Source organism: Lactuca sativa, chromosome 9 (genome assembly GCF_002870075.4).
Source record: "Lactuca sativa cultivar Salinas chromosome 9, Lsat_Salinas_v11, whole genome shotgun sequence".
In the NCBI taxonomy this organism is placed as follows: Eukaryota; Viridiplantae; Streptophyta; class Magnoliopsida; order Asterales; family Asteraceae; genus Lactuca; species Lactuca sativa.
The window spans coordinates 40072972-40099134 of NC_056631.2; the positions used below are offsets into that span (position 1 = coordinate 40072972).

General features: G+C 39.4%; 1 protein-coding gene across 1 annotated transcript; it reads right to left on the reverse strand.

Annotated features, from left to right (window-relative positions):
- Window positions 1-22608: 22608 nt before the first annotated feature.
- LOC128128917 (isoleucine--tRNA ligase, chloroplastic/mitochondrial-like) lies at window positions 22609-24422 on the reverse strand. The gene is made up of 7 exons (XM_052767664.1): window positions 24395-24422; window positions 24132-24244; window positions 23978-24046; window positions 23764-23871; window positions 23463-23607; window positions 23093-23324; window positions 22609-22969 (listed from the first exon to the last, which is right to left on the reverse strand). The coding sequence occupies exons 1-7, from the start codon at window positions 24420-24422 to the stop codon at window positions 22630-22632; spliced, it is 1035 nt and encodes a 344-aa protein (XP_052623624.1). The 3' UTR covers window positions 22609-22629.
- Window positions 24423-26163: the final 1741 nt, after the last annotated feature.

Below are 26163 nucleotides of genomic sequence, written 5' to 3' on the forward strand. Positions count from 1 at the left end.
GAGATCCTTTATCACCGGGGGAAGGCCAATAAGGTGGCCGATACTCTCAACCGCAAGGAGGTCACAACTCCAATCATAGATATATGTTTGAGGATGACCATGGTTACTCCATTATTGGAGCGGTTTGATGAGGCACATGTCGAGGATGTGAAGGAAGAGAACCGAAAGAGTGAGTGTATTGTAGGTTAGATGGCTTCCTTTGATTATGATAGTCGTGGGTTTTTGACTCTACATCGACGAGTTTGGGTTTCGTATTGGAGTGTTGTGCGCCAGATTCTGATGGAGGAGGCTTACAAGTCGAGGTTCTCCATTCATCCGGGGCAATGAAGATGTATAGGGATATTCGTCCTGATTATTGGTGGCCCTGCGTAAGCAGGATGTGGCATGGCATGTGGAGTACTGCTTGACCTACAAGAAGGTCAAGGCCGAACATCAGCGACCTCATGTCAAACCCCCGAACCGAAGAGTACAGTGGAAACATCTGGGGGTTGATGTGACTTCATCTTGTAATATCATCACAGTGAATATAATTGAAACAAAGCATGAATCATCATCACACGAGAAATAATACAACAATACTGAGTTTACATCATTGTAATTGTTTACATGAGTTACATCCTAAAATATCAATGTTTATAATAGCAACAAAATGCAAAAAGTTTCCACATGACCTTGATATTCACCTACTTAACGGTTTCCTGAGAATACAATTTATTTTGAAAAGGGTCAACATATATAATGTTGGTGAGTTCATAAGTGTATCTGTATGAAAAGTTTGTATCACTTTGTAAACACCATAAAATCCGATATCTTATGTAAATGAAATAAATGGTTTGAACGCTTTGTATCAAATCTTGTGTTGATGCATGTGTGTATTGAAAAGGTATAAGGAAAGTATTCCAGAAAATCCCATGTTTCTGTGTAAGTAAAAAGTGATGTATAGTGTAAGTTTTTCCAAAAAAATCCGATATTTTCTGCTTGCAAAGGTGTTATAGCATTAATTCCCAAAGACTGTAAGTTGGTATTTGTATAATATTGTAATTGTAGAATTGTTTATGTATTCCGTAAATTTATAGTGGAGTTAATTTCTTTGTGAGTCGTTATAACCATACTTGATAATGACTGATCCGCCCGTCATGACGTTTTTCAGACGCCGGCTTGTTTAAGGTAAGGTTTGTCACCCTAGACTGGCCTAGTCACTGTAACGAACAGCTCAGGTGTGAGGTGTTAACCCCGTATAGATCTATACACAAACTCTCGCTCTCCCTCCAGGAGACTCTGGTTATAACTACAGGCTAAAGGTTGTACACTAGGTATGTATGAATGAATGAACGTGTCTCACAAGAACCTTAACTATATTTATGCGAATATTGTATCACACTATTTAATGTAGTAATTAGTGCTTTCTAGTATCTTTTAAGGTTACAAGGCCCAACGAGTTTATAAATGGACTACAGAGGCCCAATAAACATGTAAGTGTATATTCTAGGCCTAACAAGCATGTAGACAGGCTACAAAGGCCCAATAAACATGTAAGTGTATATTCCAAGATCAACAAGCATGTAAATGGACCACTAAGGCCCAATAGGCATGTAAGTGTCTATTCCAGGCCCAACAAGCATGTAAATGGACCACTAAGGCCCAATAGACATGTAATGTATATTCCAGGCCCAACAAGCATGTAAATGGACCACTAAGGCCCAACAGACATGTAATGTATATTCCAGGCCCAATAAAAGTATAAACGACGTAGTTAATCAGTTTGTTATTGTATTGTTTGTTCTTGTTCAATTATTTAACAAAATGACATAAAAGACGCACTTTTTGTAAAAAGGCATTTTTAGTCCTTACAACCGAAAATTTACAATTAAGGCACATTTTGGATAAAAATGACACTTTAGGTCCCTTAAGACCAAAAGTTTATATTTTAGGGCTTGTTTTAAATGAAATAGTATTTCTAGCCCTCTTTCGTTAGAATTAACACTTTTAACTCCAATTTTTATGAAAATTGACATTTTCGGCCCAATTGTGTATAAATTTATCTTTTTGGCTGAAGTTTAAATAAATTTACATTTTTAGCCCTTTTTACCGAAAATTTACATTTTGGCTCAAATTTGTCTAAAATGATAATTTAAATCATAAAAGCCAAAAATTTGCAAGTTTAGCCCATAAAAACAGTGAAGGCCTAATTTGAGGCCCATTTTGTGAAAATTTACATTTTTATTCTTTGGAAATTCATGAATACCATATAGATCCATGTTTATATAAAATAATCCCTTTTGGTCCTTTCAAAATCGTGGGTTACCTAAGGACCTCACTTTTGATTTTTGTCAATTTTGGCCCTTTACACGATTTTCTTAGTTTCAACATCCTTGAAATGATTTAATCCTTTCATTTTCATATTATGTTGCATCAAGTGGTTTGTTTCACAAATACCATCATGTGTTAGCACCTTGATGAGAAACATGGATCATGAGATAGAGTGTTAAGAGAAGTAAGTTTAACATGAACATGAAGTTAAACACCTTAATGAGAAAGTAGCTTACCAAGAATGGTGGATTTGATGAAGTGCTCTTGAACTCACACACTACCACTCATGAATTTGGAGAGGGAAAGATGAGATTTGTCTTGAGAGTTCTTAGAGAGAATTGTTGGTAAATTGGAGAGTGAAATGAGGGTGGTGGTGGGATCTTCGGCCGAGGATAAGAAGAAGGAAGAGAGAGTGAGTAGGTTGGTTTTTACATGAAAGATTTGGAGTCATGCTTAGATATTTGTGATGCTAATGACATAGATAACCACCATACATTTATGAGGTGGCAACACCCTAATTATCCTCTTATTTTTTTTTTCTTTCTCTTTTTTTGTTTAAAACCGAGAATGAGAGAGGGGTTGGAGAAAAGAGTGTTTTGGGCTTATATTGAATATCCATGAAATTATAGGCCCAATATGAAGGTTTTCAGACCATTGGGCCCTCTTTATGGGTTTACCATCCAAAAAGAATAAAGGAAATGGGCTTACGGACCAATAAGATTTAAGAAAATTGTTTACGGCCCAATAAGGCCCATGAAACAAAGTGAGACTTTTTAGGTCCAATAAGGCCCATAAAAAATCTTATGGCCCAAAATGTTATAGTTTAATGAATGTGGGTCCACTTAGGGCCCATATAAGGGTTCTTAGCCCAAAATAATCAGGTTGTGAGTTTATTGGCCCATTAGGCCCAATAAAGGATTCCTAGCCCAAAAGGGGTTTTGAATCGGGAAAATTAGGGTTACAACCCAAAGTTGAGTGTATGAAATGTATTGTATTAGATTTTTGGGCTTCACGAGTGAGTTCTGATTTGAATAGCTGTTTTTGAATTGAATAACATGCATAGTATAAATCTTAAAGTTTCAAGATACAACAAGATTTGATCATACATAGATAGAATTTCCTAGCCAAAAATGCTAGTTGTGACATCATCCCCCTGTTAGAGGGAATTTCATCCTGAAATTCTTTCGAAATATATATTTAGAAACTAGAGAAAAGGTGAGGGTACTTCTGCTTCATCTGGTCTTCGCGTTCCCATATGAATTCCGGCCCATGCTTAGCGTTCCATCGAATCTTTACAATCGGAATGCAACTTTGTTTTGTACGCTTCACTACCCTGTCCATTATCTCAACCAACTCTTCAACAAACAGGAGATTCTTGTTTACTTCGATTTCATCTAGGGGAACGACAAGGGTTTTATCTAATAAGCACTTTTTCGTATTTGAAACGTGGAACACGAGGTGTACGTTGCTGAGCTCTGCAGGTAGCTGCAGCTTGAAAGCCACTGGACCCATCCGAGCAAGAATCTCGAATGGTACGATATATCGCGGGTTTAGTTTTCCTCGCCTCCCAAAACGGGTCATCCCTTTCCAAGGAGAGACCTTCAATAGCACCCAATCTCCGACTTGAAATTCTAAAGGCTTCCGTCGTTTATCAGCATAGCTCTTTTGTCGGTCTCATGATGCTTAGAGTCGTGCCTTGATTTGAATTATCTTCTCCGTCGTTTCCCGTATGATCTTGGTGTTGGAATAGTGTCTAAGGCTATAACTATATTAGGCAAGTATTTGATCCGGTTGTGCATAGTCCTTTTGGGTTGCCTTCACCATAGCAACTTGATAGGATGATTTAATAAGAGAGAGTAAATATTATTAATATATTATGGGAATAATATAATGAATAATATATTTTTATTTGATTAATATAAGTCATAGAATTAATTAGAATTAATTTGGTGACTTAAAGAGATTAATTAAATAAAGGGGTATAAACTGTCAATTGTTTGATAGTTAAGCTTTAGACTGTAAATCCATTTAGATATGGTATGGACGAATTCTAAGAGGTTTAAGATAGCTAAAATCGTCCATGTGATTATCTTGGGAATGGATTTGGATAGCCTTAAGAGAAGATTATCCAATTAGGGTTTAGGTTGTAACCCTTAAGGAGTCTACAAGTATAAATAGACCCCATGGCATAGGGAATTTGTGACTTAACCTAAAGTAAGGAATCTCTGGTCAAATTCCTCCCCTCTCCTCTCTCCTAAATCATTCTTATTGCTGTTGGTGTCTGTAAGCCATTAGAGGAGTGACATTTGTGACTCTAGAAGCTCCAAGACCTCAAGATCAACAAGGAACTCAAAGGTATGATTCTAGATCTGTTTCAATGTTGTTATTTAACCTAATTAGTCATTAGAAGACTTGGATTCAAAGCATGTTTATTAGAAAGCCTAGATCCGAGCATTAGGGTTTTGCATGCGCACATAAGAAAGTTCTTATGGCTAAAACCCATCACTTGGGTCCTGTAAGAGTGCTATTTGGTGTTTCTCCCCTTGCCAATTGGGTGTCTCCCACCTCATCTCAGCAAAGAGGTGATCTACATTTGCGACCATACAACGCCTCAAAAGGAGCAACCTTAATGCTAGTGTGATAGCTGTTATTGTACAAGACCTTAATTAAGGGCAAGTGGGTATCCCATGCCCTGCCAAAATAAATCACACAGGCTCAGAGCATATCTTCAAATGTTTGAATGGTTCGCTCGCTTTGGCCGTCAGTTTGAGGGTGGTAAGTATTTCTCATGTCTAGTTGTGTTCCCATTGCCTTTTGGAGCGACTGCCAAAATCGTGAAGTAAATATACTATATCGTTCCGAGATAATAGATATCGACACTCCATGGAGTTTCGCAATTTCCTTTATGTAGATTCGTGTTAACCTCTTCATTTTTGTATGATTCCTTTATTGGCAGGAAATGGGCGGATTTGGTTAACCTATGGACAACCACCTAGATGGCATCCAATATGTTCGTTGTCTAAGGTAATTTGGTTATGAAATCCATGGTAATCCTTTCCCATTTCCACTCAAGTATTACTGGCTGTTGTAATAACCCCGAGGGCTTCTGATATTCGACTTTCACTTTGGCACAAGTCAGACACTTGCTCACGTAAGTGGCAATTTTTGCTTTCATGTTTGGCCACCAATAATGTTGTTTAATGTCCGGGTACATCTTATCGGAACCCGGATGGACAAAGTATCATGATTTGTGCGCTTTGTTCATAACTACATCCCTGAACCCTCCAAATTTGCAGACCCATATACGTGTCGTGAAGTAGTAAGCTCTGTCTCCTTTGACTTCCAGATTTTTATGCATTCCACGGAGGGCTTCATTAGCGACATTCTCCAGCTTCAATGCCTCTAGTTGAGCTTCCCTGAAAAGTTAGGTAGGAGTGGATGGTTATTGATAATGTTTTCACCCGACGACCTAAGTATTCTTTCCTGCTCAGGGCATCGGCTACCACGTTAGCCTTGCCTGTGTGGTACTTGATCTTACATTATAATCATTTAGCAGCTCGACCCACCTTCGTTGCCTCATGTTCAGCTCCTTTTGATTTAGAATATGATGAGGCTTTTGTGGTCCGTGTAGATGATGCACTTTGTACCACAGAGATAGTGCCTCCAAATATTTAGGGCGAAGACCATGGCTCCCAGTTCGAGATCATGGGTGGTGTAATTCACTTCATGTGTCTTCAATTGCCTGGACGTGTAAGCTATCACCTTTCCACGCTGCATAAGGACACAACCAAAACCTTGGTTTGAAGCATCACAATATACTACGAAGTCTTCGGTGCCCTCTAATAAGGATAGCACTGGAGCATTACAGAGGGCTCGCTTTAAGGTTTGGAAGGAAGCTTCTTGTTTGTCCGTCCAGTTGAAGAGTATGCCCTTTTTTAGAGTGGTGAGGGGCTTGGCTATCTTGGAGAAGTTCTGAAAGAATCTTTGGTATTATCCTTTGAGACCCAAGAATTGTCGGGTTTCTGTTGGTGTTTTCGGAATCACCCAGCCTTAAATGGCCTTGATCTTGGAAGGATCCACATGAATTCCCTCCTCACTGACTATATGACCCAAGAAGCTCACACTGTGAATCTAGAACTCGCATTTGGAGAGTTTCGCATATAGCTTTTCAGCTCTTAGAGTTTCCAAGATTTGATGGAGGTGCTGACCATGCTCCTCCATGCTTTGAGAGTATATGAGTATATCATTAATGAAGACAATTACGAAATAATCGAGGAATGGGCAGCAGACTCGATTCATGAGGTCCATAAATGTTGCGGGGGCATTTGTTAAACTAAAGGGCGTAACAAGGAATTCGTAATGGCCGTATTGAGTTCGGAAAGCAGTTGTTGGAATATCCTCTTCTCGGACTCGAAGTTGATGATAACCAGAACTTAGATCTATTTTACAGAAATAACTAGCTCCCTGAAGCTGGTCAAATAGATCATCAATCTGGGGAGTGGATATCGATTTTTGAGAGTGAGTTTGTTCAACTCCCGATAGTCGATGCACATTCTGAAGGATCTGTCCTTCTTCTTGACAAACAAGACCGGAGCTCCCCAGGGCGAGAAGCTCGTCCTGATAAATCATTTGTTTAGAAGTTCGCTTAATTGACTGGATAACTCCTGCATTTCGGCAGGAGCTAACCTGTAGTGTGATTTGGCAATTAATGTGGCTCCCGATATTAGGTCGATTCGAAATTCGACCTGTCTTTCCAGAGGTATTCCCGGAAGATCTTCAGGAAACACGTTCGGAAAGTCAAATGCCACTGGGATGTCGTTAATGTTTATTTCCTTTTTTGCTTTATCCACAATGTGGGCGAGGAAATCATAGTTTTTCTTGTGCAGGCACTTTTGTGCCTTGATGCACGAGATCAGATGAAGATTGGTTCCAGGTTTATCACCACAGATTATTAGGGTTTTGTGATTAGGTAGGTGAAGGCGAATGTCCTTCTCGTGGCACATAATATCAGCATAGTGGGGGCTTAACCAATCCATGCCGATTATCACATCAAAACTCCTAATAGTTATTGGCATCAAATCTATATGAAACGAATGGTTGTTTAGTGTTAATGTGCACCCTACGTAAACATCTTTGGTTGTTTCGATTTTCCCATTAGCCATCTCCACCGTGAAGGCTTCGCTTAGCTTCTGGGGTTGTTGGTTTAGTAAGTGTTTGAATTTGTTACTAACGAAACTTCGCTCAACTCCAGTATTGAATAAAATGCATGCGTAAGTGTTGTTGAGGAGAAACATACCAGTAACAACCGTCGGGTCTTGAACTACCTCTCCTTGACCGAAAGTCGGGACCCTACCTGATCCTCCTGCTCCTTGGTTGTTGTCCTTGGGGCAGTTTCTCCTGAAATGGTGAGTTCCTCCACATCTATAACAAGTATGGCTGGCCCCGACGTTGTTGTTGTTGTTGTTGTTGTTGTTGTTGTTGTTGTTGTTTGGCTGTTGGTTCTGTTGGGTTGAGATTTGTAGTACCGGGTGGTGTTCCCCTTGCAGTTTCAGTTGGTACACTGCATTTCTCTACACTTCCCATGGTGGTGAAACTTGCATTTGTTACATTTTGGTAGGTTTCCTGAGTATTTCCTGGTAGTGGTTTGCGTAATTGAGACTGGAGCAGCTAGTGTTGGCGTAACCTGAGTGGTAGCAGTGTGGACTGCTACAGTCTGCCGCTTCTTGGAGGATCCATGATTATGTCACCTCTTTCATTTGTTGTCCTTTTTTTCTTGTTATCTCCTTCCTTTTTGGGCTCGGTCTCAGCAGTTTTGGCTCCTTTCTTGTTGCCATGCTCGTAGAGCTTTTGAGCTAATCTTTTCTCATTATTACAAGTTTCCAGATTCGCCTCAATCACATTTCCTTGAATTGGAGAAGTTAATCCCTAAATAAATCGCTCGATCTTCTTCCCTTCAGATGTGATCATCCCCGGGAACAGAAAGACTAGTTCACTAAACCTTGAGATGTAGGCCTCAATATCCGAGTTTTGTACTGTAAGGTTCCATAACTCTTGCTCCAATTTCTGTATCTCCCCTCGGGGACAATACTCCACCATCAACATTTCTTTGAGCTCCTCCTATAGCATGGCATTTGCCATAGGGAGTGTCTTAGCTTCCACGTGACCAATCCAACACAAAAGCGCTTGGTCGACAAACGTGCAAGCTGCAAACATCACCTTGAACTCTTCAGGGCATCCGCAGATCTCAAATACCGATTCGATCTTCTCCATCAACCGCTTTAGAGTTATCACGCCTCCCGTCCCATTGAATGTTCGTGGTTTTGCATTTGAAAAGTCTTTGTAGGTACATGGTTTTACATGCCCTTGATTTTTTCCATGATTCGAGCTTCTCGTTCCCTGGCCGTTACCACCACCATTGTTCCCAGTCTAAATATGTGCCATGGCTATTGTGACTTCAGTCGAGACTGCTGCTTGGAAGGCAGCAGAGTTCACTTATGGCGGGGGTGGTGGTGGTGGTGTCGTGTTTTGGTTTCTGCGTATCGGTCTTTGAGGAATCTTCTGTTATGGAACAGAAAGATGGTAAGTACATAGTAGTTGGTGGTTTTAAATTCCATTGGTATATAGTGGTTTCGATGGTTCAATTAAGCATAGAAGTGAATTCATGCCATATCTTAAAATAGGGAAAATAGAACACATAGTAGATAACAACATCATAAATAAAACATAGAGTCATTTAGTTAATGATAGATTTGTAGTACAATGCTTTGAAATTTTGCCTTGGAAGGCGTACAAACATAGTGATATATAATCTGACAGCATAACGGCTTTATGAGTAGTGTAGTAACTTAAAAATAAAGTCATTCAATAAAACACAAAAGAGAACCATAATAATAGTGGTGACGGGTGGTGTGGATCCTAGTCGCGGCAGGAAGTGTTTGGTGGTGTTGATCAGACTGCTCTCGATGTCTTCTCTCTCCTGCTCCGCTCGAACTGCTCTCGATTCTGCTGCGAAAACTTGTTGCTTGAAAATGGCAACTTCCTCCTCCAAGGAGCGCGTCCGATCTGTAGGGTCCTCTAGTATTGTGTGTGGATCTGATATCATACCTAAAGGGTGGGATTCACTAAAGACTTCCTCAACGCCCTCTACTTCTCCAGCCTCCTCGTCGGATCCATCGTCCTTGTAGTCCGTCTATTGGTACTAATCAGGTTATATCCCTGGACCTGCCTCTTGAACCATTTCAGTTCTTCCTCGATCTAGCCATGGGCCACCAGGGTATGATAATAGAGGTCGCCTTGCTGGTGCTTTGCCATGATGTTTATGCGAGAAATGGAGGTGTGAAAAGTGCGTAAGGGGAGTGTATAACATTCCAAAATATTCCTATAGCTTTTTAATTGTTTATGTTTGATTTCCTTAAAACTTTTTGGATACAAGGTTGGTAAATCTCTATATTCATTGCCCACCATGATTACTCCCAAACACATGTTGGTCGTACTTTGAATAAATATAGTTGATCAGGCTATATTTATCCCTAATACGACTACATAACTGTTCAGGTTTAACCATGATGTTAATTCCTCCAAAGACTTTTATTGTTATTGTAATGATGCACACATAGGCATGTATTTTAATTATTTTGTCCAGAGTAGTTTAGTCCCATTGTATTTATAGTTGCATATCTTGTACGATTAGATATGCCAATTCACTATAAACAATGCGTTGATACCAATCTGTCACACCCCTGAACCGAAGATTACGGCGAAAACGTCCGGGGGTTGAGGTGACTTCATCTTGTAATATCATCACAGTGAATATAATTGAAACAAAGCATGAATCATCATCACACGAGAAATAATACAACAATACTGAGTTTACATCATTGTAATTGTTTACATGAGTTACATCCCAAAATATCAATGTTTATAATAGCAACAAAATGCAAAAAATTTCCACATGACCTTGATATTCACCTACTTAACGGTTTCCTGAGAATACAATTTATTTTGAAAAGGGTCAACATATATAATGTTGGTGAGTTCATAAGTGTATCTGTATGAAAAGTTTGTATCACTTTGTAAACACCACAAAATCCGATATCTTATGTAAATGAAATAAATGGTTTGAACGCTTTGTATCAAATCTTGTGTTGATGCATGTGTGTATTGAAAAGGTATAAGGAAAGTATTCCAGAAAATCCCATGTTTCTGTGTAAGTAAAAAGTGATGTATAGTGTAAGTTTTTCCAAAAAAATCCGATATTTTCTGCTTGCAAAGGTGTTATAGCATTAATTCCCAAAGACTGTAAGTTGGTATTTGTATAATATTGTAATTGTAGAATTGTTTATGTATTCCGTAAATTTATAGTGGAGTTAATTTCTTTGTGAGTCGTTATAACCATACTTGATAATGACTGATCCGCCCGTCATGACGTTTTTCAGACGCCGGCTTGTTTAAGGTAAGGTTTGTGGTGATTCCTTTTGGGCTCACCAATGCTTCAGCCGCGTTCATGGATCTCATGAACCATGTGTGCGGATCGATGCTGGATCGATCCGTAATTGTATTAATCGATGATATCTTGGTTTATTCCAAGACTCAGTAGCATCATGAGGAGCACTTGAGGGAAGTTCTAAATACATTGAGAAGGGAGATACTTTTCGCAAAGTTCTCCAAGTGTGAGATCTGGTTGCGTGAAGTGCAGTTTCTGGGGCACCATGTCAACCAAAAGGGCATTCTGGTTGATCCGGCCAAGGTCGAGGTTGTGATGTAGTGGGAGGTTCTGAGGTCTCCATATGAGATTTAGAGTTTTCTTGGTTTGGCTGGCTACTATAGGAGTTTCATCCAGGATTTCTCCAAGATAGTTGTTCCTTTGACCCGACTGACCAAGAAGACAGTTACATTTCGTTGGGGGCCTGAGCAGCAGGCAGCTTTTGAGACTTTGAGATAGCGGTTGTGTGAGACGCCGATTCTAACCCTGTCGGAGGGTGTTGATGATTTTGTAGTTTATTGTGATGCTTCGATCACCGGAGTGGGGGCGGTGTTGATGCAGAGGGGTTGTGTGATCGCCATGCTTTGAGGCAGTTGAAGCCTCATGAGGCGAGTTATCTGACGCATGATTGGAGTTGGAGATTGTGGTTTTCGCCCTCAATATTTGATGGCATTATCACCAAGGGGTCTATTGTACTATTTACACGGATCACAAGAGCTTGAGGGACTTGATGGATCAGCCGAATCTAAATATGAGGCAGTGTCGATTGTTGGATGTGGTGAAGGATTATGATTGTGAGATCCTTTATCACTGGGGGAAGGCCAATAAGGTGGCCGATACTCTCAACCGCAAGGAGGTCACAACTCCAATCATAGATATATGTTTGAGGATGACCATTGTTACTCCATTATTGGAGCGGTTTGATGAGGCACATGTCGAGGATGTGAAGGAAGAGAACCGAAAGAGTGAGTGTATTGTAGGTTAGATGGCTTCCTTTGATTATGATAGTCGTGGGTTTTTGACTCTACATCGACGAGTTTGGGTTTCGTATTGGAGTGTTGTGCGCCAGATTCTGATGGAGGAGGCTTACAAGTCGAGGTTCTCCATTCATCCGGGGCAATGAAGATGTATAGGGATATTCGTCCTGATTATTGGTGGCCCTGCGTAAGCGGGATGTGGCATGGCATGTGGAGTACTGCTTGACCTACAAGAAGGTCAAGGCCGAACATCAGCGACCTCATGTCAAACCCCCGAACCGAAGAGTACAGCGGAAACATCTGGGGGTTGATGTGACTTCATCTTGTAATATCATCACAGTGAATATAATTGAAACAAAGCATGAATCATCATCACACGAGAAATAATACAACAATACTGAGTTTACATCATTGTAATTGTTTACATGAGTTACATCCCAAAATATCAATGTTTATAATAGCAACAAAATGCAAAAAATTTCCACATGACCTTGATATTCACCTGCTTAACGGTTTCCTGAGAATACAATTTATTTTGAAAAGGGTCAACATATATAATGTTGGTGAGTTCATAAGTGTATCTGTATGAAAAGTTTGTATCACTTTGTAAACACCATAAAATCCGATATCTTATGTAAATGAAATAAATGGTTTGAACGCTTTGTATCAAATCTTGTGTTGATGCATGTGTGTATTGAAAAGGTATAAGGAAAGTATTCCAGAAAATACCATGTTTCTGTGTAAGTAAAAAGTGATGTATAGTGTAAGTTTTTCCAAAAAAATCCGATATTTTCTGCTTGCAAAGGTGTTATAGCATTAATTCCCAAAGACTGTAAGTTGGTATTTGTATAATATTGTAATTGTAGAATTGTTTATGTATTCCGTAAATTTATAGTGGAGTTAATTTCTTTGTGAATCGTTATAACCATACTTGATAATGACTGATCCGTCCGTCTTGACATTTTTCATACGCCGGCTTGTTTAAGGTAAGGTTTGTCACCCTAGACTGGCCTAGTCTAACTGTAGCGAACAACTCAGGTGTGAGGTGTTAACCCCATATAGATCTATACACAAACTCTCGCTCTCCCTCTACGAGACTCTGGTTATAACTACAGGCTAAAGGTTGTACAGTAGGTATGTACGAATGAATGAACGTGTCTCACAAGAACCTTAACTATATTTATGCGAATATTGTATCACACTGTTTAATGTAGTAATTAATGCTTTCGAGTATCTTTTAAGGTTACAAGTCCGAACGAGTTTATAAATGGACTACAAAGGCCCAATAAACATGTAAGTGTATATTCCAGGCCTAACAAGCATGTAGACAGGCTACAAAGGCCCAATAAAACATGTAAGTGTATATTCCAAGCCCAACAAGCATGTAAATGGACCACTAAGGCCCAATAGGCATGTATATATATTCCAGGGCCAACAAGCATGTAAATGGACCACTAAGGCCCAATAGACATGTAATGTATATTCCAGACCCAACAAGCATGTAAATGAACCACTAAGGCCCAACAGACATGTAATGTATATTCTAGGCCCAATAAAAGTATAAATGACGTAGTTAATCCGTTTGTTATTGTATTGTTCAATTATTTACCAAAATGACAAAAAAAAGGCCCACTTTTTGTAAAAAAGGCATATTCGGTCCATACAACCGAAAATTTACAATTAAGGAACATTTTGGGTAAAAATGACACTTTAGGCCCCTTAAGACCAAAAGTTTATATTTTAGGGCTTGTTTTAAATGAAATAGTATTTCTAGCCCTCTTTCGTTAGAATTAACACTTTTGGCTCTAATTTTTATGAAAATTGACATTTTCGGCCCAATTGTGAATAAATTATCTTTTTGGCCCAAGTTTAAATAAATTTACATTTTTAGCCATTTGTACTGAAAATTTACATTTTTGGCTCAGATTTGTCTAAAATTATAATTTAAATCATAAAAGCCAAAAATTTGCAAGTTTAGCCCATAAAAACCGTGAAGGCTCAATTTGAGGCCCATTTTGTGAAAACTTACATTTTTAGCCCTTGGAAATTCATGAATAACATGAAGATCCATGTTTATATAAAATAATCCTTTTTTGTCCTTAAAAAACCGTGGGTTACATAAGCACCTCACTTTTGATTATGTTGTCAATTTTGGCCCTTTACACGATGTTCTTAGTTTCAACATCCTTGAAATGATTTAATCCTTTCATTTTCATATTATGTTGCATCAAGTGGTTTGTTTCACAAATACCGTCATGTTTTAGCATATTTTTCGAGTTTATGAAGATTTCAACACAATCACAACACAAATCATGAAAAGCACACATATACATGCATATACACATAAATCTACATAAAGAAACTTGTATTCTCCCATAAAACCATGTAAAAACCGAAAATAGGGGGTATGAACTCACACACTAGCACTCACGAATTTGGAGAGATATGAGAGAGATTTTGGCCCTAGCAAGCTCCTTTAAGTAGATCTCGAACTTATGGGGATCTAATAAACCTGGATCATGAGATGGACTGCTATGAGAAGTAAGTTTAACATGAACATGAAGTTAAACACCTTAATGAGAAAGTAGCTTACCAAGAATGGTGGATTTGATGAAGTTCCCTTGAACTCATACACTAGCACTCGCGAATTTGGAGAAGGAAAGATGGGATTTGTCTTGAGAGTTCTTAGAGAGAATTGTTGGTAAATTGGAGAGTGAAATGAGGGTGATATTGGGATCTTCGGCTGAGGATAAGAAGAACGAAAAGAGAGTGAGTATGTTGGTTTTTACATTAAAGATTTGGAGTTATGCTTAGATATATGTGATGCTAATGACATAGATAACCACCATAAATTTATGAGGTGGCAACACCCTAATTATCCTTTCATTTTTTTTCTTTCTCTTTTTTATTTGTTTAAAACTAAGAATGAGATAGGGGTTGGAGAAAAGAGTGTTTTGGGCTTATATTGAATATCCTTGAAATTGTAGGCCCAATATGAAGGTTTTCAGCCCATTGGGCCCTCTTCATGGGTTTACGACCCTAAAATGATAAAGATATTGGGTTTACAGCCCAGTAATATGCGGTTGGATTACCTGGATCTGTTGTTGTAGTATACTTCGAGGACGAAGTCTAAATCAAGTGGGGGAGATTTGTAACATCTCGGGTTTTCAGGAATTTTCGAATCCTTCCCTTGGTATTTAAATATGTCATTTTGGTCCTTGATGTTGGTTGGAATTAGCCCTAAGAAGCCCTAGTGGAAAATTGGTAATTCTTGGGGGCTCGAGTTGTACGATGGGCGTACATGTGGGTACGCTAAGCATACTAGGGTGTGCCCTAGTACGCTGGGCGTACACATATGTACGTAGTGCGTACGCATGTCCGGGTGGAGCCCTATTTTTTAGGGTTTGTTATGGGTCATTTTGACTCACTCCTTCAGCCTCCAAGTTCCTTAGCCGTTTTCAGAGAACCATAGCCCCCATAGTGAGCATTTTGAGCTTATAGTGTGATTTTTGTGTGCCAAAAGGAGAATTTAGTGCATCAAAGGAGTCAAGGAATGAAGCAAGCTTGTAGATCTAGGATTAGCATCTTATTAGGAAGCTTCAGAAGGTATAAAGCTTCTACCTTTATGATTGGATTCTTTAGATCTCTTTTTGGTTGCTTTTTGGCATTCTTCTTGTCCCAATAGTCCTAATGTTTTGCATGCTTTGTATTGGTCATGTTGGGTTGTCCTTTCAGACCCTAGGATGGGTCCCAAGGCACAAAAATGAGGTCCCTTGAGCTAGTTTGGTCCCTTGTTCTTTGTAGGAGATTTTAATGGATTAATACCATGCATTAAGCCCTTTTTTGACGACCAAAGTCTTAAAGTTTGAGACTTTATGGTTCTAGGGTGCTTTTGAGCCATAGATATGAAGTTTGAGCTTAAATGATTAATCCATTAAGCACTTATGAAGGTATTAAGTACTGCGAGGGTACGCCCCGCGTACTAAGTCAACCACCTCGATGGTGTTCAATATGAGGCGAAGTACGCCCATCATACTGAAGGGGTACGCCCCACTGTAACACCTGGTTCCTGGTACGTATTTTTAAATTAAGTATTTTGCATTTTGGCCTGGGACTCGGCGAGTTGGTGGACCAACACGTCGAGTAGAAGCGGTTTGGACATGGGAGTTAAGTGGCTGACTCGACGAGTCAGAGACCGGACTCAACGAGTCCGTGTTGTCTGGACAAAAACCCTAATATGAGGGTTTGCACCCTATATAAACGCCTTAACTCAGCCTCCCTTGTCCCTAACACACTCCTAGAGCTGCATATCGAAACCCTAGCCGATTGTGTGTATGTGTGTGTGTTAAGGCCATTTAGGTGCTTTTGCTGGCTTGTGAAGCTTGGAAGGAAGAAGAGGAGCTTGAGTATTCGACTTGGGGCTTGTGGATCCAGAAATCTCATTCCATCTTCAGCTTAATCAAGGTAAAATGCTCCTGCTTTGGTCTTCCATTTGGTTGTTCATCTTCAGATTGTGGATCTTGGGTGCATTTAGGCTTTCAAGCCATTTTCGGATTTAAAGGGTGTTATGTCGACTCTAGCCTTCAGATATGGGCCTTAAGAGGGGTCTCATGGCATAAAGGTGCCAACTTTAGGGTTGGCCATGAGAGCCCCATGCACATTGTAGGACACTTTATATGGATTTTTGAGCTAAAAAACCCATGCATGTGCATCAACTTTGGAACTTTACGTATAAAATGGACATTAGGAGGCCAGATCTACGGTTTTGGTGTGTTAGTCCTCATTTAAATCGACTGTATGGAATTGGTCAAGGTTGGACTCGGCGAGTTGCTCTTGGCACTCGATGAGTCGGTGACCATTGTGCACCCAAACCCTTTCGGTGAATGGGTAAGTGTTAGGAAGGAAGTCCCTTGTGGGTTTAGACGCAAAAAGGGACCTGGAAGTCATGGGACTCGGCGAGTGGTCTGAGCAGACTCTGTGAGTCCATAGCAATCTCCCAATCCTTGAAGATGGACTTGACGAGTTGTTCACACAACTCGGCGAGTCATAGACTGGACAAGTTTTTAAGTTGGAAATGAACTCGACGAGTTCAGAAAGGAACTCGGCGAGTCGGATGAAGATGGTCCTGATGTTATGATTGAAGGAGAACCCGTCGAGTTTTTGCTAGACTCGACGTGTGGAGTCGGGGTTTTGTGTGGGATTAGAGAAGCATGGACTCGACAAGTTGGTAGGCCAACTCGGCGAGTCAGGTCAACTGAAGGTTGACTTTGACTGGCCTTGGGCTGACCCTGTTTAGGGTTATATGTGTGTGTGTTGACTTGAAGGTTGTCGTGTAGGGATCGAGGAGTCGTTGGGAGTCGGCTTGTGCGCCGAGGATAGTGCAGACACTGCATGACATTGAGGTGAGTTACCTTCCAGTTGGGGTGGGTCTAAGGCCACAATGTCGGCCCACCAAAAAGGGGTATTTAAAAGATAATGGTCTTTGTGATAATTATCTTGGTCTGGTTATGTGTTGGTTATGAGGTTTATCTGGATAGTATGTTATGGGTATAAAAGGGATTAGTTTCCCTGACAGTGGTCCCTAGGACCCAAGGGTAGTTCAATACCCGGATATGCCTGATTGTATGCTTATATCTGTTGATTGTATGCTAGTTGTAGGGGTGAAATAGTCCCGGGTACCGGTTGAAAGATACTGATGTTGATTACCGGTCGAAAGATACCGATGATGGTTACTGGTTGAAAGATACCGATGATGGTTACCGGTTGAAAGATATCGACGATATTGTATGGTATGTGGTATGATGGGGGAACTCACTAAGCTTTGTGCTTACAGTTTTGGTTTTGGTTTCAGGTACCTCTTCGTCGAAGGGGAAAGAGTCGGCGGTGTAGCAGCACATCACACACACACACACATGTTTCCGCAAGAAGTTTTTGGGACTGTACTCTGATTTTAATACTTATGATGTTATGGTTTGAAATCCAACATTATGATTTTGTAATGGAATGTTTTATTGACAAGGTTTTGGTAAAATGTTTATTAAATGCGTTAATTCAAAAATGAAATTTGGGTCGTTACAAGTTGGTATCAGAGCCCTGGTTTGAGGGATTCGGACACACCCTCGGGGGTGTCTGGACTCAAAATGAGGGACTAAAATATCTTTCAAGGAAAAATGGTTTTCTAAAGTTTAAAATGAGAATTTTTTTAAGAAAGACGAAGTGTGTGATGCGTGCAAGCGGTCGGGCTCAAGTAAATTTTCCCCAAGATACCCATACTTGTTATGTTATGTTATATGGTTTTGATTCATAGAACTGCATGCTTGAATAGGACTAAGGATCTAGGATGATGCCTTGTGTGCCTGATATATATGATTCTGAGAATTGCATGCTAGTTAGGGCTAAGGATCTAGGAAGGATGCTTTGTGTGCGTGTTGTATGAGTTGTATGCTAGGACTGTTTAGTCAGTAGTAGGATGGTCTGTGTAGGTTATGCATGGTTTGGTTACTCAAAGCACGAATGCTGCTTGCTTTGTGCTATGGGGGTTCTAACCAGCTTCAACTAACTAAGGAGTAGATATGTAACAGTATCCGCAAGCTAGTTAGGGGAGGTGGTGGGGACTCCTAGTGTAGCTGATGGCAGAGAGTAGGTCGAAGAGTGCCCTAGGGAAGCCTAAGATGAGGTCAATGGAAAGGGTATCGGTAAAAAGAGACTTGGTGAAGTCGAAGAAATTCTTGAGGAAAGTACGGATAGATGTGGAAGGTAGTATGGGCCCGTACTACTGAAAGCAGAGGATCTGTACTCGAATCAAGGAGGGCCTAGATGGAACCGAGAAACTTGGAAGTGTGGGTGACCTCCAGAAAGTATATGTGACCCTGACATTCGTATGTTTATTGTCTCAGAATGGTGGTCACATGACATGGAGCAGGAGGTTCAGGATCGGGCTCGGGGGCAGGATCCGAGCATGTGGATGATGGGTTACGCGAGTTCATCGCGTCCGAGATCACGAGGGGTATCCTTGATGCGACGCTGGTTATCTTCGGGTCGATCAAAGAGGGGATCGTTGAGCTGATGGAGGATCGCCTTAGAGCGCTCCAGAGTGACATGGTGACCAGCCAGTCAGGACCACTCACACAGTCCTTTAAGGACTTCAGAGGGAGTGGTGCGCCAGATTTCCACGGGGAGAAGGACCCCATTGCTACCAGACGATGGATTGCGGACATTGAGTCTGCACAGCTGACCAGCTTCTACCCCGAGGGGTCGAAGGTATGATTTGCAGCAGGGTGTTTGAGGGACCGGGCTAGGGATTGGTGCGAGTTGGTTGGTGACTCTTTGGGAGCCTCGGCTGTTGAGGCTATGACATGGTTGGATGTTATGACCCGGTTCAGAGCAGAGTTTGTGCCAGCTGTAAAGCTTCAGCAGCTGGCCAGGGAATTCTTGGATATGAGACAGACTACGGAGACTGTGGCAGAGATCACCGCCAAGTTTCGGGAGAGGGCTTTGTTGGTGCCCCAGTATGCGGGTGATGAGGACATGAAGAGGACCTGCTACCATGACATGCTACGAGCTGAAATCTGGGAGCATGTCAGTTTTTCAGCTTGCCCTACCCTGGATTCCATGATTGCCAGGGCTAAGGAGAGGGAGACTGATCTGGAGCACATCCGGAAGAGGAAGGCAGAGGAGGGGCAGAAGGCGGGGGCTTCGGGGAAGAAGCCCAAGGGATCCGATGGTAGGCTGAAAGGCCAGTCAGGGCGGGACCGCTGTGGGAAATGCGGTCAGTCACATGAGGGAGCTTGTCGCACTGGGTCGGGTTCAGGCTGCTACAAGTAAGGCAAGGTTGGGCATTTTGGCAGGGATTGTACTGCCCCTACTCCGGCGATACAGATGTCAGACCTGATTTGCTTTCATTGCAATCAGAAGGGCCATAAAAAGGCCAATTTCCTTAGATTCACTACTAGAAAAAAGGCCTTTTACGACGCTCATTGCGCGTCGTAAAAGGCTCAGACGACGCGCAAATGCGTGTCAAGGAAGGCCCTGTCATAAAGAGAGACGATGCGCTTTTGCGCGTCGTCTATAGACGACGCGCATTTACGACGCTCATTTACGACGCGCAATTACGACGCGCGTTTACGACACGCAATGCGCATCAAGGAAGGCCCTGTCATAAAGGAAGATGACACGCATTCGCGTGTCGTAACCTTACGACGCGCGTGTTAATGACACGCAATGCGTATCAAGAAAGCCCCTGTCAAGAAAGGTCATGTCATAAATGAAGATGACACACATTTTTGCGTATCGTAAATTTAAATGTTTAAAAAAAATAAATTTATATATTTATTAATTTTTAAATTAAATTTGCATTTAATTTCTCATAATAGAAATAAAATACCATATACAAAAAATACAATCCATTGCATAATATAAAATAAAATTTCATACTCAAAAAATAAAATAAATTACACAAATTGTAATGTCATACAAAGAATCATTCAAATGTTAAACAAAAATAATACATTGCTAACATGGGTTATACATTCCTATAAAACTAACAAATAATCATACAACTCTGTTTAATTCATTCAGACCAAAAAAGAAAGACTTTCTGTATACAACACATACTACAGACATACATCATTTACCCATTCAGAACTTACCCTAGACAGATCAAATAAACAATCACTTGTTATTCTACCTTGTTTCTAAACAGAAGGGTACAATGGTCATTTACTCACAAGTCATTTGGACCATAAAAGAAAGACTTTATGTATAGACAGACATCATTTACCCATTCAGAACTTACTCAAGAGTCGAGGCAGATCAAACAAATAGTCAATTGTACACCAAGTCAAACCTACTCACTTGTTTTCTTGGATGTTGAATCTGAAACCCAATTACCAAATCTTAAAAATATTAAATTAAAAAGAGATTTTCATAAAAAAGTTTATTTGACTGATTAATGTGAGGAGAAAGGATTCAAGTTGACTCACCTGAACAACAAATACATTTTCAGATGCTAATCTTTTTACATAGCTAGCAATTGATATAGTATCTCTACCACATGCAACCATCAATAAAGGCCCATCCCTAACAAAAAAAATGATTAATGATAAAAGAAATGCAAATTTTAGTTAGAAGTAAGCTGCTATTCTTAAAAATTAATGGTAAAAATCTATAAGAAAGGCTTACTTGTAAGTAGTTCCTCTTGCCATTGTTACTACTGACTTAACATCAACTTCAATTATAGATGATAAGCCAACACTTCCACCATTTTCTGTGGTCAAAGCATTTGACTTTACTCTATTTAGTTGTAAATAGATTAAACACTTCATACGTAGCCCATCAGTTTAGGGTTCCACTGATCTCAATAACTGGGCTCACTCACCATGGACAACCAGTTATATTCGGTTTTGGATTGCTTTGAATCCGATTGTTCTTACATTTCGCTACTCCAAAATTGGCTCCATGCAATGTCAGAAAACCAACCTGTCTCCATCACAACCGAACCTAATCATCACATTCAAATGGCTGTTTCACAGGGTTTTCCCCAAACCCATCATTGATTCTGTAAATGGAGAAGGAGAAAGAGAACATAATTAGTTTAGCTATGACATCAACAAAATCTAAACCTTTCATCAAAAAACTCATAAAGCTTACTCAATAAAATAGATTTTATATTGAACTTAGCTACTATACGATGTCTAAAATAACAACAAATTTCACTTGGGACTTTCAACAAACACCTGGATGGCATCCACATTGGGACATCTTCCTTCTATTTATATGTACTCAGACAGGGTAACTTACAACCGATTAAAAAAAGAAACACAATAAAAATAGATGATCAATACTAACAAATAGAAAAAACAAAGATGCAAATATATATTTACCAAGCAAAGAGGTGAACCGAGTTGGTAAGTGTGTCACAGGGAGCTGCGATGGATTAAAATGAAGAGATGGATTCTTCAGTCGTTGAAGAGGTGAACTCAAATCAGAGATGGATGCAAAATAGAACTCAAACCGAGTTGGTATTTGCAATCCCATCACTACCCCCTGTAACAGCCCAAACCTATAAAACAAACACACCCACTAAGCAAAATAGAATTATGCAAAAAACTTTGAAGCATTTCAATCCTAATCAAAAGATACTTTTGGAGTCCAGAAACTATCATAATTTTTTTTTATATATTTGAATAAAACTTCAACTTTTAACAAACTAGTAATGTACCAAACCTTTTTCAGTTTTGGTATTTCAAGGTTCTAGAGACCAAAATTGATATGAAACCTTGAAATAAGGACCAGTTTTGAAAAAAAGCGTTCGATTTTGGACTAAAAATGTAAAAATCAGAAAGACGTTGAACCATTTTAGTAATTTATTTTAGTCTATATATTATTATCTTATGTACCGAACCTTTTTTAGTTTTGGTATTTCAAGGTTCTAGGGACCAAGATTGATATGATACCTTGATATAAGGACCAATTTTGAAAAAGCGTTGGATTTACGACTAAAAATGTAAAAATCAGAAAGAACTGGAACCATTTTAGTAATTTAGTGTTATATATTATCTTATGGATTAAACATTTTTTAGTTTTGGTATTTAAGGTTCTAGGGACTAAAACTGATATGAAACCTTGAAATAAGGACTAATTTTGAAAAAGTGTTGGATTTTGGACTAAAAATGTAAAACGTCAGAAAGAACTGGAACCATTTTAGTACCTGAGATGGAGTCCATACTACTTGACTAATGGCATCCATAGCAGCCTCTCTGAATCCTTCAACAGATGCAAACCATTGTGCAGTTGTCGTAGGCTTTTTTGTCCTCCAATCATAAGGATGCTTATGCTCTAATATCAAGAAAACAAGGGCATTTAAGTAAATTTTATATTAAACCATTTCAATGGTGTCTTTATAACTAACTTACTGTAAGGTTCCACCATGATAATTGATGAAAGTTGATCCAAGTGATCAATTACAGCAGCATTCCCATCTCCTAACACATCAAGCCCTTTAAAGATTCCAGCTTCTTCAGTGAATTTTCCTTCATCGTCTACTGGGGATATTATTGGCAAATTGTATTTTAATCCTGTTATATAATCATCTTGTCCATGTCCAGGGGCAGTATGGACAAGTCCTGTTCCTGATTCTGTTGTGATGTAATCTCCTCCAATCACAACTGGACATTCTTCCCCATTTATTGGATGTGCATATCTGTTCAAAATAAGTAATTTCAGAAAAAAAAAAAAAAAGTAAGTCTTGATAAAAACATGAAACTATGAGACTTGTTGGTTGGATGGAATCGGAATGAATGATTCCATTCCTACCTAAGTATACCTGCAATTTTCAAGATCTGAACCGAAAACTGTTTTCTTAACAGCAAGTTTCACATTCCATTTGGATTCCAGTGTTGACAAAAGGTCAAGTGCAACAATGAAAAATGGTATCTTAGAGCCTTTCAAAACACTACCAATTCTCTTCTTTCCATCTTCAGAAGATGAAGTAACATCAGGTGAAGGTGATTGCACTTCAACAATGGCATACTGGAGCTTGGAATTCACTGCAACAGCTAAAAAAAGAAAGAAGAAAAATTACACTATTACAGATAAACAACTGATTACATAAAAGTTGTTTAAGGAAAGAAAGAAAAAGAAAAAGAAAAACTCACATGATACATGATATATGAATTATGAAGGTGGACACATACCAGCATTTGCAGGAATAGTCCAAGGAGTTGTGGTCCAAATTGCAAGGGACAATTTGGGAAATTCATCAAGTAATCCATCTTTAGTTGGAGTAGTTAGTAATTTGAAAATTGCATACATGCTCTTTGAAACATGGACTTCAGGATACTGCAAGAAACTTCCAAGGAAAATAAGACACTCTATATATGTATCCTATTTTTAGTAAATATTTCATGATATGAATTAAATTATAATTTTGTTTTCTTGAAATTAACTAAAAACTTATTTATTTATTTATTTTTAATTATAATCTTATCTGTTTACCTCTAATTCAGCCTCTGCAAGAGCAGTGCGTGATGAAGGACTCCAGTGCACTGGCTTTCTCCGTCTGTATATGTACCTTTTGAAAACCATTTGCCCAAACACTTCAATCTAGAAAAAACAAAACAATTAAATAATAAAAATAATAATAAAAATAATAATAATAATAATAATAATAATAATAATAATAATAATAATAATAATTTGGCATCAGTACCTGAGCAGCTTCATATTCTGGATCAAGAGTGAGATAAGGATGATCCCAATCTGCCCATACTCCAAATCTCTGTAGACATATATTATATATTATATATGTTTAATGTTATCTTTTTTTTCTTAATAATACTAATAAAGAATTATAATAAATTGACCTTGAATGATGCCATTTGTGCCTTGACTGTTGCTTTAGCAAATTTAGCTGATTTTGCTCTTAATTTTATTGGTGTCAATCCGTTTCTGGCATCTTGATCCAATGACTGCAATACTAAGATAGTTCAACAGAAAATTACTCTTAAGTCTTAATTAATATAAGCTTTAAAAGATTATTCAGTTTTATTATTGAATTGCATTAATCTGATGGAATTGGTATTCGAGAATCCATTCCAGGGTTGCCAAATGGATGGAATTCCATTACCATTACGTTGGAATCCTTCAGATTCCATGGTTAATGGATTTAACTATTCATCCTTGTTTTTCCCCAAAAAGCAAAGATTTTGTTCAAAGTTCAAAACCCAGTATTCAAATGGTGCGTGAACAGCAGATCTCATAAAAAACTACCTGATAGCACTTGTGTGTACAATACTATAAGTTTCCCCTCTGTCTTTGTTCTTGCTGTACAATTCGGTATTCAATCCTTGCTCCTTGAATTCTGTAATTATCTGAAGTCACAAAGCACAAATCATGAGAAAGCCAGCAAGAAAAGAAAACAGATGTCTGGTGTTGGCATCGATTATGTGAATTGCAGCACCCTGTTGGCCCTGATGTCACAACATGTCAACTTTTCCATCCTTACCCATCTTTACATAGCCAAAAGATGAAAGAAATTATTGTCTACACTCACTTGAGCATTTCATCAAACACCTCACGTGCACTTCATCATTTCACCTTAAAATAAAATTAAAACTGATAGAAATCCCACCAACAAGTAGATAACACAATCAGGTTAGTAAAGAGATGAATTTAGAAAAAATCATTCTTGGGAATGATGAAGTCGAATGCGATGATGAGAATTCGTGGAAAGTAAATGAATAGATGTTGATATTGGAGTTTAAAAGAGAGTTGTACCTTGGAATGTTGAGCATAGACAAAAACAGATTGATATAGGAAGACGATAACATTTATTTGAAGGAGTCGATAATTCTTCCTGCCTTGATCACATGTCAATCGGAGTTGAGGGCTTTAAGAACTGGAATCAGACCATATTTCGTCTGACATTTGTGTGCATAATACTCGAAATTCAAAAACCATAGATGTATAAACCACGATTCGTCAACCCCATAGAATCGAACCTATCAGTGTTAGAATCGAACCTATCAGTTGTTGTGGAGGAAAGGGGGGGGGAACGAACTAGGGTAGAATCAAACCTATCAATTGTTGGTACCGATTTTAGGGCTTCACATAGAACAAGAAAGAGGTGGTGATGGAGAAGATCGTAGGGCGGCGATGGATGGTAGGAATGGTGGTGATGGTCGATTGTGTTGAGGTTGCAGGTGGTGAGATGTAGTTGCGACAATCATGGTGGTAGTATGGAGGGGAGCTGTAGAGAGAGAGAGAGAGAGAGAGAGAGAGAGAGAGAGAGAGGGAGAGATGGTGGTGAGTCTGATGAGGTGAGCATTCCCGTGGAAGGAGGAGACGCAAGCGGGCTTTTTAATTTTTTGGATTTCATTCCCCCCCAAAAAATGAAAACACGCGCTAATAGACTAAAATTATAAAGCGACAAGGTAACACGACGCGCTTTTTAGGATAGGTGCCCTCCGTGTTTTTACTTTTTTTTTTGTTGGACACTAATTTTAGGGCGCTCAAAAATGCGTGCCCTCTATCCTTCAAATTTTCCAGAGCTTACGTTATTTTTTAGGGCACGCACAAATGCGCGTCCTTTATTAGCGCGCGTCATTGTTTGCGCGTCATTAAAGGGCAGTTTTCTAGTAGTGATTGGCAGCAACAGCGGCGCCGACTCCAGCAACAGGTCAGGTTGTGGATGGCCGGAAGGTCAAGATAGAGGCTCCAGTGGTTCGGGGCCGAGCATTTCAGCTGACAGCCGAGGAGGCACGCGCTGCACCCGATGTGGTGACAGGTATGATTTCTTATCCTTATGCTTTTATAGTATATCACTGTGATTTTTGATATATCATGTTCCTTGGTTAGGATCGTTCCATGTGAATGGAATCCTAGCTCAGGTGTTGT

Coding starts and splice junctions, on each gene's coding strand:
- LOC128128917 (XM_052767664.1), bottom strand. CDS start 24,422: ATGGAATCTGAAGGATTCCAACGTAATG. Junction 24,047..24,131: donor CACAAATGGCATCATTCAAG/GTCAATTTATTA, acceptor ATATGTCTACAG/AGATTTGGAGTATGGGCAGA. Junction 23,325..23,462: donor GACTATTCCTGCAAATGCTG/GTATGTGTCCAC, acceptor TTCTTTTTTTAG/CTGTTGCAGTGAATTCCAAG.